Here is a 15,668-nt window from a genome sequence, read left to right as displayed (position 1 = left end):
ACACACACACACACACACACACACACACACACACACACACACACACACAAACTGCATTTTAAAAACAAACAAAACACATATTTTAAATGAGGAAGCCAGATACCATTCTCATGCTTTAGTAAGTGATTGGTGCAAAAGGACTTTCAATGGATATCAGTTAAGTTTGTTCCTTCAGCATGTCTCTTCAGACCTTGCTATTAACAGGTAAAGGGAAAGAAGTGATTTCATTCATATATAAAGCTTAATGCCAAAGAATATGATTATTAGGATTTGGAAGGCAAAAGTGTTTTAGCGTATTTAGCAATATCCTTCTAACAATCTCACTGAGTCTTTAAGGGAGTTTGGTAATCCTCTTACATGTATACAAGTACATTTTTATAGAGCTGGTTGGGTAGTAAAACTAATCTCCAGTTAGTAAAAACAGACAACACTAAAAATTCCTTCAACTAAGAATGTCATTTTCAGACAGTTGTTCATGTTTAAATAGTAGTGTTGATTGTGGCTGTAATAAAATGCTGAATCATTAGGCACTAAATATTTAGGTAGAAAAGGAGTGAAAAAATGATTAAATTAGAGGAATAAGGGGAAAAAAGAGGACCTGGGTAGAAAGAATATGAACTGTGAAAGAATAGTGGGAAAGAGAATAAATGATAACTGCAGAGATAATACTAATGCCTATCAGATCGCTAGATAAAGAAATATGAAAAGTATTTAAAAGCATGATTCCTGAAAGAGAAAGGCAGAAGGGGGATCCTGGAAGATGAGAAAAAACACTAGGAATTTATGGACTTGACTAAAATAAGAGGGAAAAAATGAACAAAAGAGCTATTTCATCATTTGAAGTTAACTTCCTTTGAGACACTTTGGGAAGCAGGTAATAAAAGTGGAAGATATTAAAAGTGCAGAAAACTGAGACAATGGATTTTACTAAGTGAGAAAAAACAATTATAAATCTCTAATCATTAAGAATATATATAGGGGCAGCTAGGTGAACACTTACTAGCTGTATGTGACCCTGGGCAAGTCACTTAACTCTGATTGCCTCACCCCCCCCCCAAAAATATATATATATATATATAAAAACCCACACACACACACATACATACATATATAGCTAGCTTTTCTGAATGTGCAAGTTATTACCATCATGTATTTTCTATCAAAAGATTTTTCCTGGTAATACATTTTCCTATGGTACATTTACATGTATGATGCAATGCAAAGTAACATCAAAAGTTTGTCTTGGTCAAGTGTTTATTATGCTTGAAACTACCCTTAGACATTAGGGCCAAGACAATTAACTTTCTCTGGCTTGGTAATTTACAAAGAACATTCTAAGAAGACTTATTTTACTTTCATTCAACTCAGCAGTGCTACTTCCTATTCAAAAGAAGTGATTCAATGAACTACCAAAAATCAGGTTACCTGTATGTACATCGGTTTTTGAAAAACTTTATTTTTGACAGAAGACTTTTGAAGTGTCCTAAAGTTCTCTTGTATGCACTTCTGAGCATACTTAGGACATTTTTCATTTGTGTTTTCACTCTGATGATTCTGTTTCCAATATACAAATGTGCTTTACTTAATAGCAATGGTTGTCCTAGTTAATTAGTACCTATATAATCACCCTATTCTGTCACAATCACAGATTTAGAGCTAGAGAGGACTGAAAAGTTATTTAGTCCAAAATCCTTTCTATAAATGAGGAAACTAAGGCCCTGAAATACGAAGTATCTTGTTCAAGGGCACACAGATGGCAAAGCCAGGATTTGAACTTAGATCTGACTCCAAATGTACTGTTCTTTCCCCTATACTACGTGTTAAGTGGTTAAAAACAGAGGAATATCAATTTAAATACTCTAAAAACAGTCAACTAGCAATGAATGGAGTCTCTATTTAAACTGCAATGTATTACCTGGGTAAAAAATTTATTTTCTGAAAATTTTTATTACTTCAGTTTTCAAGTAGAAAAGCTCAAATTAATGGAATCAAGATTGATGAAAAAGACTATACTCCCAAATACAAATTGAGAAGGTATGTTAAACCTTTGTTAAGTTCTTTATTCTAATTACAAAAATCCACATGCCTTGAAAAGTATCTTCCTCTGTTGCTACATGTCTCCCCATATCTATTTTTCTGCTTAAGAAATTAGGGCATCATCAGGATGTTAAGATCTGCTCATAAAACATAAAATGATTTCACATTTTAAACTATATCTGGGCATTATCTGAAATATCCTGCAGCAGGATTACAATTTTTTTTTCTAGTTTGGAACATCCTATAATGCAACCACTTTTCCCTATTTTAGAAAAATATCATGTTTAGAAAATGTTTTACTGATGCTCTTTCCCTTTTTTGTTTTATATTACTGTTACCTTCCAATGACTCTCCCCAAAAGAACCTTCCCTTGTAACAAACACATTCAACACATTTACAGATAAATATTGGAAAGCTTAAGTTTATACATATGAAGCAAAGCACGAAAACAAGTAAATGTCAGAGCCCATAAGTACATGTCCTTTAAATAGTGTACAGAACCCCATCTCGTGTAACTTAATTGGATTTATCTACCTATTTCCCCATAGTCAAACTTCTAGGTTTACATATTCATGGAAGCTATTTCATTATTTCAATCTTGTAAAAGAAAGTATACTCAAAACTTCTCATTTGCCAAAGTGAATTCATATTTATAATATCAGGAATGTGCAAGATCAATAGTCTATTTTTCTTTCATCATACTACATAGTTGATTAACCAAAAAATTAAAAGTGAAAAAAATACTGAACAAATTTTAGTATAATCAACCAAGAATGGTTTAACTACTTATACTACTAAGCTTGGCAGTTACATACTAAACAAAGTTACTTTTCTTGGCAATATGTTTTTTCTACTACTTTTCTTTGTACTTTTTTCCTGCATTTCTATCTTTTCTTTTTCTTTATTGTGTCTGGGGGTGTCATTAATTAGGAAACTGAGGAGGAAACTCCTTATACGCAGAAATGCAAATTATTCTCCAGTTTAAGAGTATCATCGGGTTCCAAGGGCCACTGAAAGATTAAATGATTTGCTCAGGGTCACACAGCCAATACATAATAAAGGTAGGACTAGAATCCAGGTCTTCCATACTTTTAGATTCTCTATCCACCACATCAAGCTGACTCTTAATGTTGAATACCAAGTAAAATTAAAACACTATCCAAGAGTTTCTTAAAGTAGTTCAGCAATAAACTATATGATAAAATTTTAAATACTAACCTTTCTGTACTCCCAAGACTGTTGGGGAGCTATCTTGAGGGGCTCTATCAGGTTCCTGGGGAGGTACAACCATGGCAAGTGCATGCACTGGTACACGTGGAACCTAAAAAGTCAACTCAGAAAAAACTCACCTCAGTTTGGGTAACATAACAGCACTACAAATTTACATATGTTCACAATTCACCTCAAGAATGTTCATTTTAAGTTCAGTTCATTACGACCATAATATTTCACATTATTAAGTTTTTATTTCCTTAAGATGCTAACCTCAAAGAGGAATGGTTTCTTAGAGTATTATACCTATTCATTCTAGAAGTGCTTAGTGAATCCATAACTAAGAAAAGGGCTGTAGGATGGTTCACAAGTATAATCCTTAATCCTCTATGGAGTTCAGATGCCACAAAGCATCCTAATTCCCCATAAAATGAAAAACTTTTTACTTACTTACACACAGACACATAGACTGGGCACCCTAGCTTGGTTTAACTTTCAGTTAGGAACATGTTACATATTCATTGCTTAACTTACCCATGGTCAATTTTCTATCCAAGTAACTTAAAATATTTTCTCATTTTATAAAAACAGAGTTCAGGAATTCATTAGTTTCTGTATGTTTCCCTCCATTTTTTTGAATAGCCCTTAACACCTGCTGAGAGCCATTTTAATGGTGCTTCTAATACAACTGATCAAGATAATTAATACTTACTAGATGGCCAAACATGGACATCACCTGGATAACTAATATTTTTGAAAGATATATTCAAAGACTGCACACGTTTCTTGGTTATTAATGAAAAAAGCTTTCTTCCTGGCAGCTTGGATTTAGGTACAGTCAAATTGCTGATACAAAATCAGGAAAACTGACTTCAATATGACAAACTCCCCAAATTAAGAAAATATTTGACTGCTATTGTCTTTGAAGCATCTCTCAGTATAAAGATTTTCTCCAACATTTATATCTTCCCCTAAGGAAATTTGTTTTGAATAGAAAACTATTTAAGTTAATAAAAGAGGTTAAGAAACAAATAAAAAGATATTAATGCTTCAAATATCATTACACTAAGCACTTGAAAAAATGAGAACACTATCCTTTCCATTTACCATAGACCAAGACACTGGTCAAAGACTTTACAGTCATGTGTATTTCAACACAACAAGAAAAAACATAGCAGTTATTTTTGAAATCAATTCAATTTTAATAATATTTATATTCTCAATTAAACTTAATTTTATCATTTACCTGAGATTGATCCTGAGAAGGTGGGGTAAGCTGAGACATGTCTGTGGCAGGAACTGAGAGAATGTTGTTTGGATAATCAAGCAAATAAGAAACAACATTGGTATGACCACCCTTTGCAGCTTCAATAAGCATTGTGGAGCCATCCTAAGAAGAGAATTACCACCAAAATTAATTCAGTGTGTGTTTTTAAGCCAAAATCTGAAGATTACAAGATCGAGAACGAATGAAGTTATCTGCTATAAATTTAGCACCTCAGAATCAACGACTTTAGAAATAGGACTTCTCAGTCAAACACTGAATTAGGAATAATTTATTTATTTTAAAATAATTTATTAAGCATCTGCGTTCCTAGCACTGAGTGGACCTAAATCCATATAAATGTAAAATAAAATACCTTGAGTCGATGAGTAGGGTCAGCTCCATGGGCCAGGAGTAGTTCAACAACTGCCAGATGGCCTCCTGCACATGCCAGTGACACTACTGTATGGTCATTATTAGCTGTAGCTCTATTCACATTAGCACCTATATGAATAAAGAAACAAATATGACAAAAAGTAAAATTGTGTTTTAAAATGAAACAAATCAGAACTGCTCAGAGAAAGTAAAATTCTCAAAATTGAAAATATATAAGATCAATGATTTGTTAAATTGAGTCAATAGAGATCAATCCTGTGCATCAAGGTAGCATTTTTGTCTAGAGTTCTTAAAATGTTTAGTAAACATTTTTAGGTTAACTACTAGAATATAAAGACTTTATTAAGCCTCAGAAGCAAGTTACAGGAAGCAAGCAAAAGGAATTACAGGAAAAAGAATAGAAAAAAAAATTAAAGAGCAATATAATCCTGCACAATAAATAGCTTAACTACTCTGGTGACTACTTTTTAAAAACTCCAAAACGCCAAACAGTTTAAAAAACTCCAAATATTTAAAATTACTTTTAGATTCTTTTAAACTGAGTTGTTGAATAGTCTTGTATAATTAAACAGAAAATAAAGGAGAGCTAAAAGTAAAAATGTGTTGGGGTCATTTAACAGGCAATATCTTTGCAAATAGTTCCAGTTTTCTTTAATGACTCTTTAAATATTGCTTTTTGGACTATGAAAAAAAAAGCAGCTGTGTCATCTATGAGCTACCTAAAAAGAAAACAAATACACGTATTCCTGTGTCCTACCTTCCTTCTATTATAAATGATTCTCATCATAACTTTCTGGCAAGACAACATGTCCCAGATTAAAACGTTCACAGAGACAAAGGGAATGTTGTTTTTAGTACTTCTTTAAGTAATAGCAGTACGAAAAACAATATCCTTATGTTTCTAAATGTAAGCATGTTAATTTCATACCTTACTATATGGCAGAAATTAGCTAGTAAGGCAATGTTATTCTCGCTAGAACACCAATCCCTTAGGTACACTTATATAGGATACTGTTTTTACTAGTCATTAATAAATGTAGGTATCCTTATTAAGTGAATTTCATTATTAGAAGTAAAGATTAGAAGTTGTTACAGAAGAAGACTACAAGCAACCTTATCCTACTTTTCATAACCATAGCCAGAGCTGCCTACAGAGTGAGGCTTTGGATCTCACCAGCTGTCTTCTTCAATTAAGATCCACACAGATAATTTTGTCTAACTCAAAATTCTTTGTGGTAAGACAACAAAGCTTTTGTAGACTTGTTACTGAACCGTGTAGATGCAGTTTCTTTTAACTGGCACAAAATCTGCACGCAAACTGATTAAATTTAACCACACCTACTTTAAAAAAAAAGACTAAATATAGAATAAATTTATGGGTTTTAAAACCAGACTGATTATGGACAATAAAGTATCCTGACACTTGAGCAGAATTCAGAATTACCTTGTAGAGTTTTAGAAACAATTACCAGTGCTTTACCTTTGCTAATAAGAAATTGTACAGTACACAAATGACCAGCTCTGGCAGCTTTCATTAAAGGAGTTCTCCCACCTTCAGATTCATGCTCCTGTTATAATAAAAAGAATCACATATCAGTGTCAACTAATCAAAAGCCTCTATTTGATACATAGTACTATCTTGAAATTCATGTGTATCAAATATAGCCAGATCTTTAATCAAAATATATTTTTAAAATTCATCTGGCATTACCTACCTGATTCTTCTCTACTCCCAAATCCAACTCATCTCAAGAAAACAAGCAGAGTAAATGAAGTACAAAGCACATGACACAATATAACATTTTAACAGAAATCTCACCTTTGCACATCAAGAAATACCTATTTAGGGATAATACTCATATTCCAACTAATCCAAAAATTCCACCCAATTAACTCTAAGCTACCTTGTGATAATTATTTCTCAAACTATTAAACTATGTCCTATAAAAAGGAACCTTAGCCCTGTGAGGCAATTAGAAAGGTCTGAATTTTTCAAAAGCCCACATTGTTTCTTGGGTTTGACTGGTAAAGACAAACAAGTAAATTATGAAGAAATGGGGAAGAAAGAGAATATTAAGTCCCAACAAGCAATGTTTTTTTTTAAAGAAAAATTTGAGTAGCCAACAGAGAAAGCAGTGTAGCAACAGAAATGATTGAATTTTACCAGCACTTGTCAAGAATGAAAAAACATCTCCCAATCTTGCTGCCTAAGACTAAATTTCATTGAAAATGGGCTTGCTCTGACTATATTGTAATTAATGATGGGGAATGTCACCCCAAAAGAAGTGAGAATGTCTTTATCAAGCTCTTATTCCACACATACACAAGAAATGACATCTAGAAAAGTTGATCAGTGCTCTCGTCTTCTTATTCTTTAGTTTTCTTAGAAATCAAGAAGACAAATTTGGTGTTCCTCTTCTGAACCTGAACTGAACTTTCTGACTCTGAAATCCAAACTTTCAGATACTAGAATATTTCAATAAAGATAAATAGCAGTGTTTTGTTAGATGGGAACCACATTTCAGCTTTGGGATAAATTCTGCTAGATCAAAAAAACAAAACATAGAAGTGATCAAACATCTACTTCACCTCTGATTGTGTAGTACTTTATATATGCATTTAATATCTTTTAAGGAAAGTTATAGAGTTTTTAATTTTATTTGACTGTGTATCTAAATTAAGAGAAATCTCTGGCAATAAAGCATCTCTATCTGATCTGGTAGTTAGCAAGTGAAAAGTGAAAACTAAATGCAAGATGTGAACTCTAAAATATTTTAAACTGGACTTATGGCTATAATGCCATTCTTTAAAGAAAGGTTTAGGGGCAGCTAGGTGGCATAGTGGATAGAACACTGGCCCCGGAGTAAGGAGTACCTGAGTCCAAATCTGGCCTCAGACATATAACACTTACTAGTTGTGTGACTCTGGGCTAGTCACTTAATCCCAATTGCCTTGCCAAAAAAAAGAAGGGTTTAATTTAATTTTTTATTATTTTGTATCTCCTCATTTAAAAGAAATAAAAGTTCTGACTCCATCTAGCTGCAGTAGCACATCATGCAATTTATAGTCAATTTAAATCATCCACAAAAATGAGGACAAAATTTATAGACAACGTCAAAATCATTTATATTTGGCTTTGGAACATGCTTTTGTTCTTATATTTTAACATGGGTATATCTAATTCCTAAAATTAGTTTAAAATAAAATAATAAAGCCACATTTTGGAGATCTAACTCAAGAAAAATCTGGAAAGTTGTTTAATTTTCCCATCCTGATCCTTGACACACTGTAACCTACTTCTCCAACTGCAAAAAAGCATCATTGCTAAATCCACCTTGAGTTTAATGATTTGGTTTTCACTTTCTATTGGATAAATGTGTGAGTACAAGAAGTCAACAAAACAAGAAATCAAATGAAGTAGTCAAATGTGAAAGAAGACTGTCAGAATTTACTATGGGTGACACTGAATTACTATTTATTCCCATAGGTGGGACCCAAACCTAGGAGGTAGATACTAAATATGGTATATATAAAATGAAACTGAAAGACTTGGGGCAGCTAGATTGCTCAGTGGAAAGGGCACTGGGCCTGGAGTAAGGAAGGCCTGAATTCAAATCCTACCTCAGACACTTTCACTACCTGTGTGAGTGTGGGCAAGTCACTTAACCTCCATTTGCCTTAATCCACTGAAGAAGGAAATGACAAACTAGTCCAGTATCCTTGCCAAGAAAGCCCCATGGACAGGATGGTACATGGAGTCATGAAAAGTTGGACACCACTGAAAGACTAAGCAACAACTGTAAGACTTAAAAGATAAAGTGATTAATCCCAAGATATTCCTTATTATCAGGATTAAAAATTGCTCACGCCTCAAATATATATATATTTCTCTCAAGTTCCTAGGGGAACAATAAGGCTGCATTTGAGAAATTTAGGTCAAGGAGAAGAAAAACAATACTGTACTATAATCAATTGTGAATGACTTAGTTATTCTCAGCAATGGAATGATCCAAGACTCCAAAGCATTCATGATAAAAAACACTATCTACCTCCAGAGAAAGAACTAATGGGAGTCTGAATGCAGATTGGAGTATACTATTTTTTAACTTTCTTTATTTTCCCCCCTTTGGGTCTGTTTTCTTTCACAACGTGACTAATATGGTAATATGTTTTGCATGACTGAACATAAAAAAACTATATTGAAATGCTTACTGTCTCAAGGAGGGGGAGGTGATGAAGGAAGAGAGAAAATATCGAACTTAAAATATTATGTAAAAAAATGAAAACTTGGGACATAATGATGCTGCTACTTTGCCTACAATGTACCTACAGTCTAATATAGCTTTAAAATTCAGGCTGCATATTTTATAAGAGTTAGCATTTTCCAAAAGTTTCATCCAGGAAGATCCTTAATGTCTAATTAGGTTAAGTTGCAAATGGAATTTGTTTGAATATTTGGTTCACTGGCTAGTTAACATTTTTTCCTAATTGTAATTCTGATTACATAAAATTAAAGTTCTTACATAAAACCAATGTAGCCAAAATCAGAAGAAAAGCAGGAAATTGGGGAAAAAATCCTTGCAGCAAGTATATGGGAAACTGAGTCAAATTTGTAAGAATAAGAACCATTCTCTAATTGCTAAATGGTCAAGGGATATAAACAGGTAGTTTTTAGAGGAAGAAATTTAAGCTATCATCATATGAAAAATGTTCTAAATCACTAATAATTAGAAAAATGCAAATTAAAACAATTCTGAGGTACTACTTTGTACCTATCAGATTGGTTACTATGACAGAAAAGAAAACTGACAACTGCTGGAGTGGAAGTGGGAAAAGAAGTACACTAATACACTGCTGGTGGAGCTATGAACTAGTCCAACCATTCTTCAGAACAATTTGGAACTATGCCCCAAAATCAACAAACTGTGCAAACCCTTTGACCCAGCAATACCATACAAGCTTTATACCCTAAAGATAAATACACATACACACACACAAATACATATGTAAATGCACATATAAACAAAGTTTTTTTTTAAAAGGAAAAGGATTCATATGTTTAAAGATATTTATAGCAATTCTTTTTGTGGTGTCAAAGAATTGGAAACTAAGGGCATGACCATCAACTGGGGAATAGACGAATAACAGAATATACGGATGCGATGGAATACTACTGTGCTATAAAAAATGAAGGGGATGGTTTCAGAAAAACTCGATAAGACTTATATGAACTGATGCAAAGTGAAATGAGTAGAGTCAGGAGAATAATTTACACAGTAACAGCAACATCGTAAAGATAATCAACTGTAGGGGCAGGTAGGTGGTGCAGTGGATAAAGCACCGGTCCTGGAGTCAGGAGGACCTGAGTTCAAATCTGACCTTAGATACATAACACTCACTAACTGTTTGACTCTGGGCAAGTCACTTAACCCTGACTGCCTCACCAAAAAAAAAAAAAAAAAAAGGAATAAAAAGTAGTATTACCTTGCATATAATGGGCAGCTAACAAAAACTTACTGACGTAACAAACAAGGCAAATAATCTATATTATCTTTCCAGTTATAAACCTAAAATTAGGCTGACTACCAACAGGTTTGACAGGACTTAAAAAGAAACAATTAGAGATTATACCTTCAGTATGATTATGTAAGTAAAGTTCTTAAGGCACCTAAAGAAATTTTTATGAAAACTATACTACCAAAGCATAAGAGAGGAGTGAATGGAAAGTTAAGAAATCCCTTCCTGAAGGGGGTAGCTAGGTGGAGCACCAGCCCTGGAGTCAGGAGGACCTGAGTTCAAAATCCGGGCTCAGACCAAACACTTGACATTTACTAGTTGTGTGACCCTGGGCAAGTCACTTAACCCCAACTGCCTTACAAAAAAAAAAGAAATCCCTTCCTGATTTGCTAAAACAAAATGTACAATTAAAAAAAAAAAACCCAACTCTACTTTTTCTTAAAACATTAAAAAAATACTTGAGGAACATGTAGAAGCTGAATTGATATTCTAGTGATTATATTTAGCACTTGGCCTAAAAATCACAGGCTGAAGTCACAAACAGAAAAGTTATCACATACTGCTTCACAATTTAGCCAAAGGAAACTACACAACTGAGTATAGTTCAAAGAACTAACAAAAGAGAACTAGCCTCAACAATGACATAGGATGGACCCACGCATATTATAAATAGCTATTAGAGACCAGTTCCAAAATATCTGAATTTATAAATTACTGCTCTCATCACAAAAAGACCCCAGAAGATTATGAAGCCAAAGAGCACGAAACAGAATTTAAATTTAGGGGCTAGAAAGGAGTCAAACCATCTAAAATTATGTTACAGTTTATATTTTAATATATATCCCATAGTGAAGGTAAAAGTTTTCTTTTGAATGAAACAAAAAACAATTTCTATCCTATGCATCCCTGATACCTAAATGCTAGAAAATAATTTAAATTCTAAAGCATGATGATAAAATAAAAAATTGCTGGATCTTAAAGGCAAATGACATCTCCATAAAAGATAGGAATTCATCTATGGAGGAAAGACTCATTTGTAATGAAAAACACAATATCTACCCTGAGTTTATGGTATTAAAGCAAATCTCTCTGGATCACAATGGATATTAAATGTCTCGACATTCAAATATTTATTTTCTTAGACATTAATTTCCTTGGGGGTGGTGGTGTGTTTCTTTTTAAACACTAGGTCTTCTTATCCCTAGACTAAAAGTGCAATCCTGAGCCCAACCCCATTGCCTATCAGCTCAGAAAGTTTGATGGTCTCAGTTCTGATTTTGGCCACGTTGCCTCTACTTAGGCAGCCTGGTAGCACTTTCCCTCTCACTCCTAGGTGTTCATCATACTGGTGTTAGACTTAAGTGTGGATGCTAAAAGACTTTTCAGTCCTATTGCAGCTCAGAATTTCCTAAATCAAACAATGCATCAGCCTTAGACACTAACTTCAGAAGGAAACATGGTATAATAGAGAGAAAGCCGGCCCTGGAATGAGAAAGACTTGTAATCAAGTCTTGTAGGTATACTTGGTAGGTATGATCCAGCGCAAGTCACTTAACCTTTCAACGCCTCAGGCAACTCTCTTGACCAGAACAAGAATAAAAAAATGGAGGATGAGCTGCAATTTCTGTAACAAGAGTTCCCCAGCCTGATGAAATCACAGGTTTAGACCATTCCTTCACCCTTAAAAACTGTTTAGGAGAAGCAAATAAAAGAAATCTAAGAAGAAAATTTTAAAAGCAAAATTTTATATACATTAGGATTAGAACAAAGTTAAAGTTCCACTAAACTTGAAAAGATAGTTTTTTTGAAGGCTCATACAAAAACATAATGCTACAACACATGTAAAATCTAGATTTCCGATGGTAAGTAAAAAAAGTTAAATATGAGTGAAACTCACAATAAATGTTGAGGCCTCCCTAGTAACCTTAACTCTCTCCTAAAGGGTCAGCTAAAAATAACTATCTAAGTAAGAAAATCCTTACTCCTCAGGGAGATTCTAAGTCTATCTCCTGGAAGGAATATTAAGGGGACATGTATCAGGCGTAGCTCTCTGTTTACTGAGACTTTGTTTTCTCCTTTGAAGAAGTCTTCCCCTGCCACCCATTGGATTCTTTAACTTCAAGGATGGAATCCAGGTATACAAAGCCCTAGTTATCTACAAGCATCTAATCCTTATGTAGTAGCTTACAAGCATCAAAGGCCACCCTCACCTGATGCTTGGCCGTCTCTATGCCCTCCAAAATAGTCTTCTTTAAGTCCTCCTGCTTGTCCTGCGGAAGGAAAAAGAAGAACTCACGGGTCTTATTCCAAAAATTAAAATCACGCCTGGCCATGAAGACCCAGTGATTGGTGTTTCAGGTGCTCAGCAATAAAACTAAAATTCTTCTCTAAAAGATTCTCATCTTGAGAAACAATGGACTTATTAAGCAGAATATATTTTTAATGTTCCAGTAATACTAGCAAAGAAGCTTCAACCTAAATTACTAGACATTTCTGGAGAAATAAACAAAAGTCATCAACTAACGCCTTTGTCTTCTTACACAACTAAAGTTATGGAAGTAAATAAGAGTCAGCATCTTAAATCTGATTGAGTCCAGGTTGAATAATACAAATAGTTTCTGAGGAGAAGAAAGTCTTAGAGGGGGTAAGGCATAAGGAAACTGGTGTTATGAGGAAGGCTAAAAGAACTCAAATAGTGTTGTTATTACTCAAAGCTTTTCAAACTAAAACTAGAGCTACCTTCAAAAGAAGGCTAGCACACACCTACAATTTTTAATTTATAAGATGCCACAAAGAAGAATTCAACTTTTCGGAATTTCTTTTCACTGAAATGAAAAGTCCAAATAATCAATTTTATGCAGAAAATCTGTTACAAAATCACTTAACACCAAACTCAGTGGACTGTATTTACCTAGATGGTCTTGTCTTCAAGGCCAATTAAACCCCCACTTTTGAAATAGAACACATCATAGTACAGAGCATCAGTATAGCCAAAGTACCATCTGCTCTTACTATTTTGGGAAAATGTCCAACAATTAACTCAACCAGTAAAATAAATCTACAAAAAATCAAAAGTCCTATCGAATTCATGGTCTATAATTAACTTAAATGTTCAGGAGATGCTAATCAGTTACAAAGGCCTATAAAACTTATTAAAAAAAAAAACAAAGTTTCATCACTGATGCAATATATAAAATATTAACTTCCATAAAAGTAAGAAGCTTTAAATTATAAGCTCTTAAGATTATGGTCAACACTAATGGACAGCCAAAATAGTAAAAACATCACCTTTACTTCAATGAAGGAAGACCTGAATGAATTTTATGAAAGTAAAATGAGTTAAGAATGAATTGATTAATGATTACCACTCATTTGGATTCTTACCTAAATGTTTTATACCAGGTTCTAAACTTTTTCTTAAACTTCATCACAAGAGAGAAAAATCAGTGAACTATAAAGTATGTATACATATATGAACTATATATCTAACTCACAGGCCTTCAGAGCTCTGCTTTCTTCCAGATCTAAACAATGCTAGAGTAGACCTGTAGGAACAGGAAGCAAGGAGTAATATTCCCATCCATTCCCAAGGTGGCATGCTTCTAGGGAATCTAAATATGAGTTTCACTGACAACTGCAACTACGATAACTACAAAACCAAACCTGTGGGATCGATTTTCTGAAGAGGCAAAGGTAAACAAGTTTAAAAGAGAAAGGTCTGGGAGTTATATAGGAAGAAAAGGACAGGTTTTAGAATATGCCAATTCGTGCAACTACATGCAACAAACTGTCTACAAAAAGAGATGGCTAATATTTGCTGAACCTAAGATTGAACTGAATGAATATTTCATAAAGGAAGAGAAAAAAGATTAAGTTAAAATAGAAGAGGCCTCATGATAGAAACGTTATGCCTCCTAGGACTATTTTGTCAGTATCCAAACTCTTGAATCACTCACAGAATTAAGTAATGACATTAAAATAGTTTACAACTAAAGAGATAGTTGTTTAAAAATATAGTGCTGATAATTTTTTATTAGTTCTTGCACATATATAATACATTCAGCTCAAAGCAATCTTAGCTTCAAGTTTTTAAGTATGAATACAGATCTCCCTCCAGACTGACAACTCAGACTGGTCATTCAGCCAGTAACAAATCTATCTACCTATTCTAACAACCAGTCCACATTTCTTCATTGTGTTCACAAGAATATCACAAGAGAACTTCTTGAATGCTTTGACAAATCCAAATATATTGTTTCTACAGTACCTCTCTGATACAGTCCAGTAAGTCAGTCAAATGTTTAATGGCTTAAATGCTAAAATTAACATGTAAAGCTGAAAACTGAATCAAGACATTATATTTATTCCACAAACTACATGGGAAGGAGAAGTATATCACCCATGAAAATATTTCAGTGACCCCCATCAAGAAAATGTAATTGCATAAAAGAGTAACCAATGTTCAAAGTCCAAGCTTACTATCAGAACTAAGGCCTTTAGGAGGATCCTTCTTAGTACCCTTCCAGAGACTAAATGATAAGTCCCTGAAAGGATCCATTATTTTTAAATGCCTGAGTATCAGGGTATTAAGTCTGAACTAATCCTAATTTTCACAAAGTACCAAAATATACCTTGAAAACAAAGTATGATGGAAATTAAAATAAAGGCTTGTTAGTTTAAGAAGGAAATCTATTTAGTCAAGCATATTAGATAACAAATTTTCAGGGAAATCAAGCATATACAAAATACTTCTATATCTTTCAGTGAACCAGATTTAAGTGGGTCTTCCAAAGAAAGAAAGTCCTTACTATTTCGTCTTGAGTAGGTATTCCAGAGGGCCTGCAATTGGTAATTCCTTTGATATAAATTCTCTTACATGAGTTCAGACCTTCTGTTTGCCTGTGGGCACCAAATACAGAAAAACAAACCTAGTCCTAACAAAGATAAAGATGCTATCAGGAAAAGGGGGGGAACCCTAACAACTATAATTTTTACTGCCAGGTACAATGTTCTACATTATAATGGAAAATATCTGGATGACAGATAAGGGCCATTCATATAATGCTAACGGATATTAGAAAAGCAACTGAAGAAGAATTGTTTAGCCTAAGGATAACAATCTTAAGGGAAGCTTTCTGAAGTTCTACAACTAGTTGTTATATTGTGCAGTTTGGTGATGCTGAGATGGTCTTGAAGTCTTCAGCAATGGCATCAGTATTTTTCAAACACTGACATTTTTTTC

The 15,668-nt window shown here is 33.7% G+C and overlaps 1 protein-coding gene across 3 annotated transcripts in view; it reads right to left on the bottom strand.

Annotated features, from left to right (window-relative positions):
• The window catches only part of ANKHD1 (ankyrin repeat and KH domain containing 1), a 119,779-nt gene that overhangs the window by 45,928 nt on the left and 58,183 nt on the right, over positions 1-15,668 (bottom strand). For 2 of the 3 annotated variants that reach the window (XM_027856582.1, XM_027856581.1), the window contains exons 11-14: positions 6,390-6,477; positions 4,890-5,017; positions 4,496-4,639; positions 3,256-3,358 (exon numbers count right to left, since the gene is read on the bottom strand). In XM_027856582.1, coding sequence (XP_027712383.1) covers positions 3,256-3,358; positions 4,496-4,639; positions 4,890-5,017; positions 6,390-6,477 — 463 coding nt within the window. Of the gene's footprint in view, positions 1-3,255; positions 3,359-4,495; positions 4,640-4,889; positions 5,018-6,389; positions 6,478-12,591; positions 12,697-15,668 lie in introns of those variants that run through there. The other variant, XM_027856583.1, reaches the window with a different exon arrangement.

The sequence above is a fragment of the Vombatus ursinus genome, unplaced genomic scaffold (assembly GCF_900497805.2).
Source record: "Vombatus ursinus unplaced genomic scaffold, bare-nosed wombat genome assembly UNPS02011572.1, whole genome shotgun sequence".
In the NCBI taxonomy this organism is placed as follows: Eukaryota; Metazoa; Chordata; class Mammalia; order Diprotodontia; family Vombatidae; genus Vombatus; species Vombatus ursinus.
Note: the sequence above shows the minus strand (reverse complement) of the source record. Positions and strands in the feature narration are given on the sequence as shown.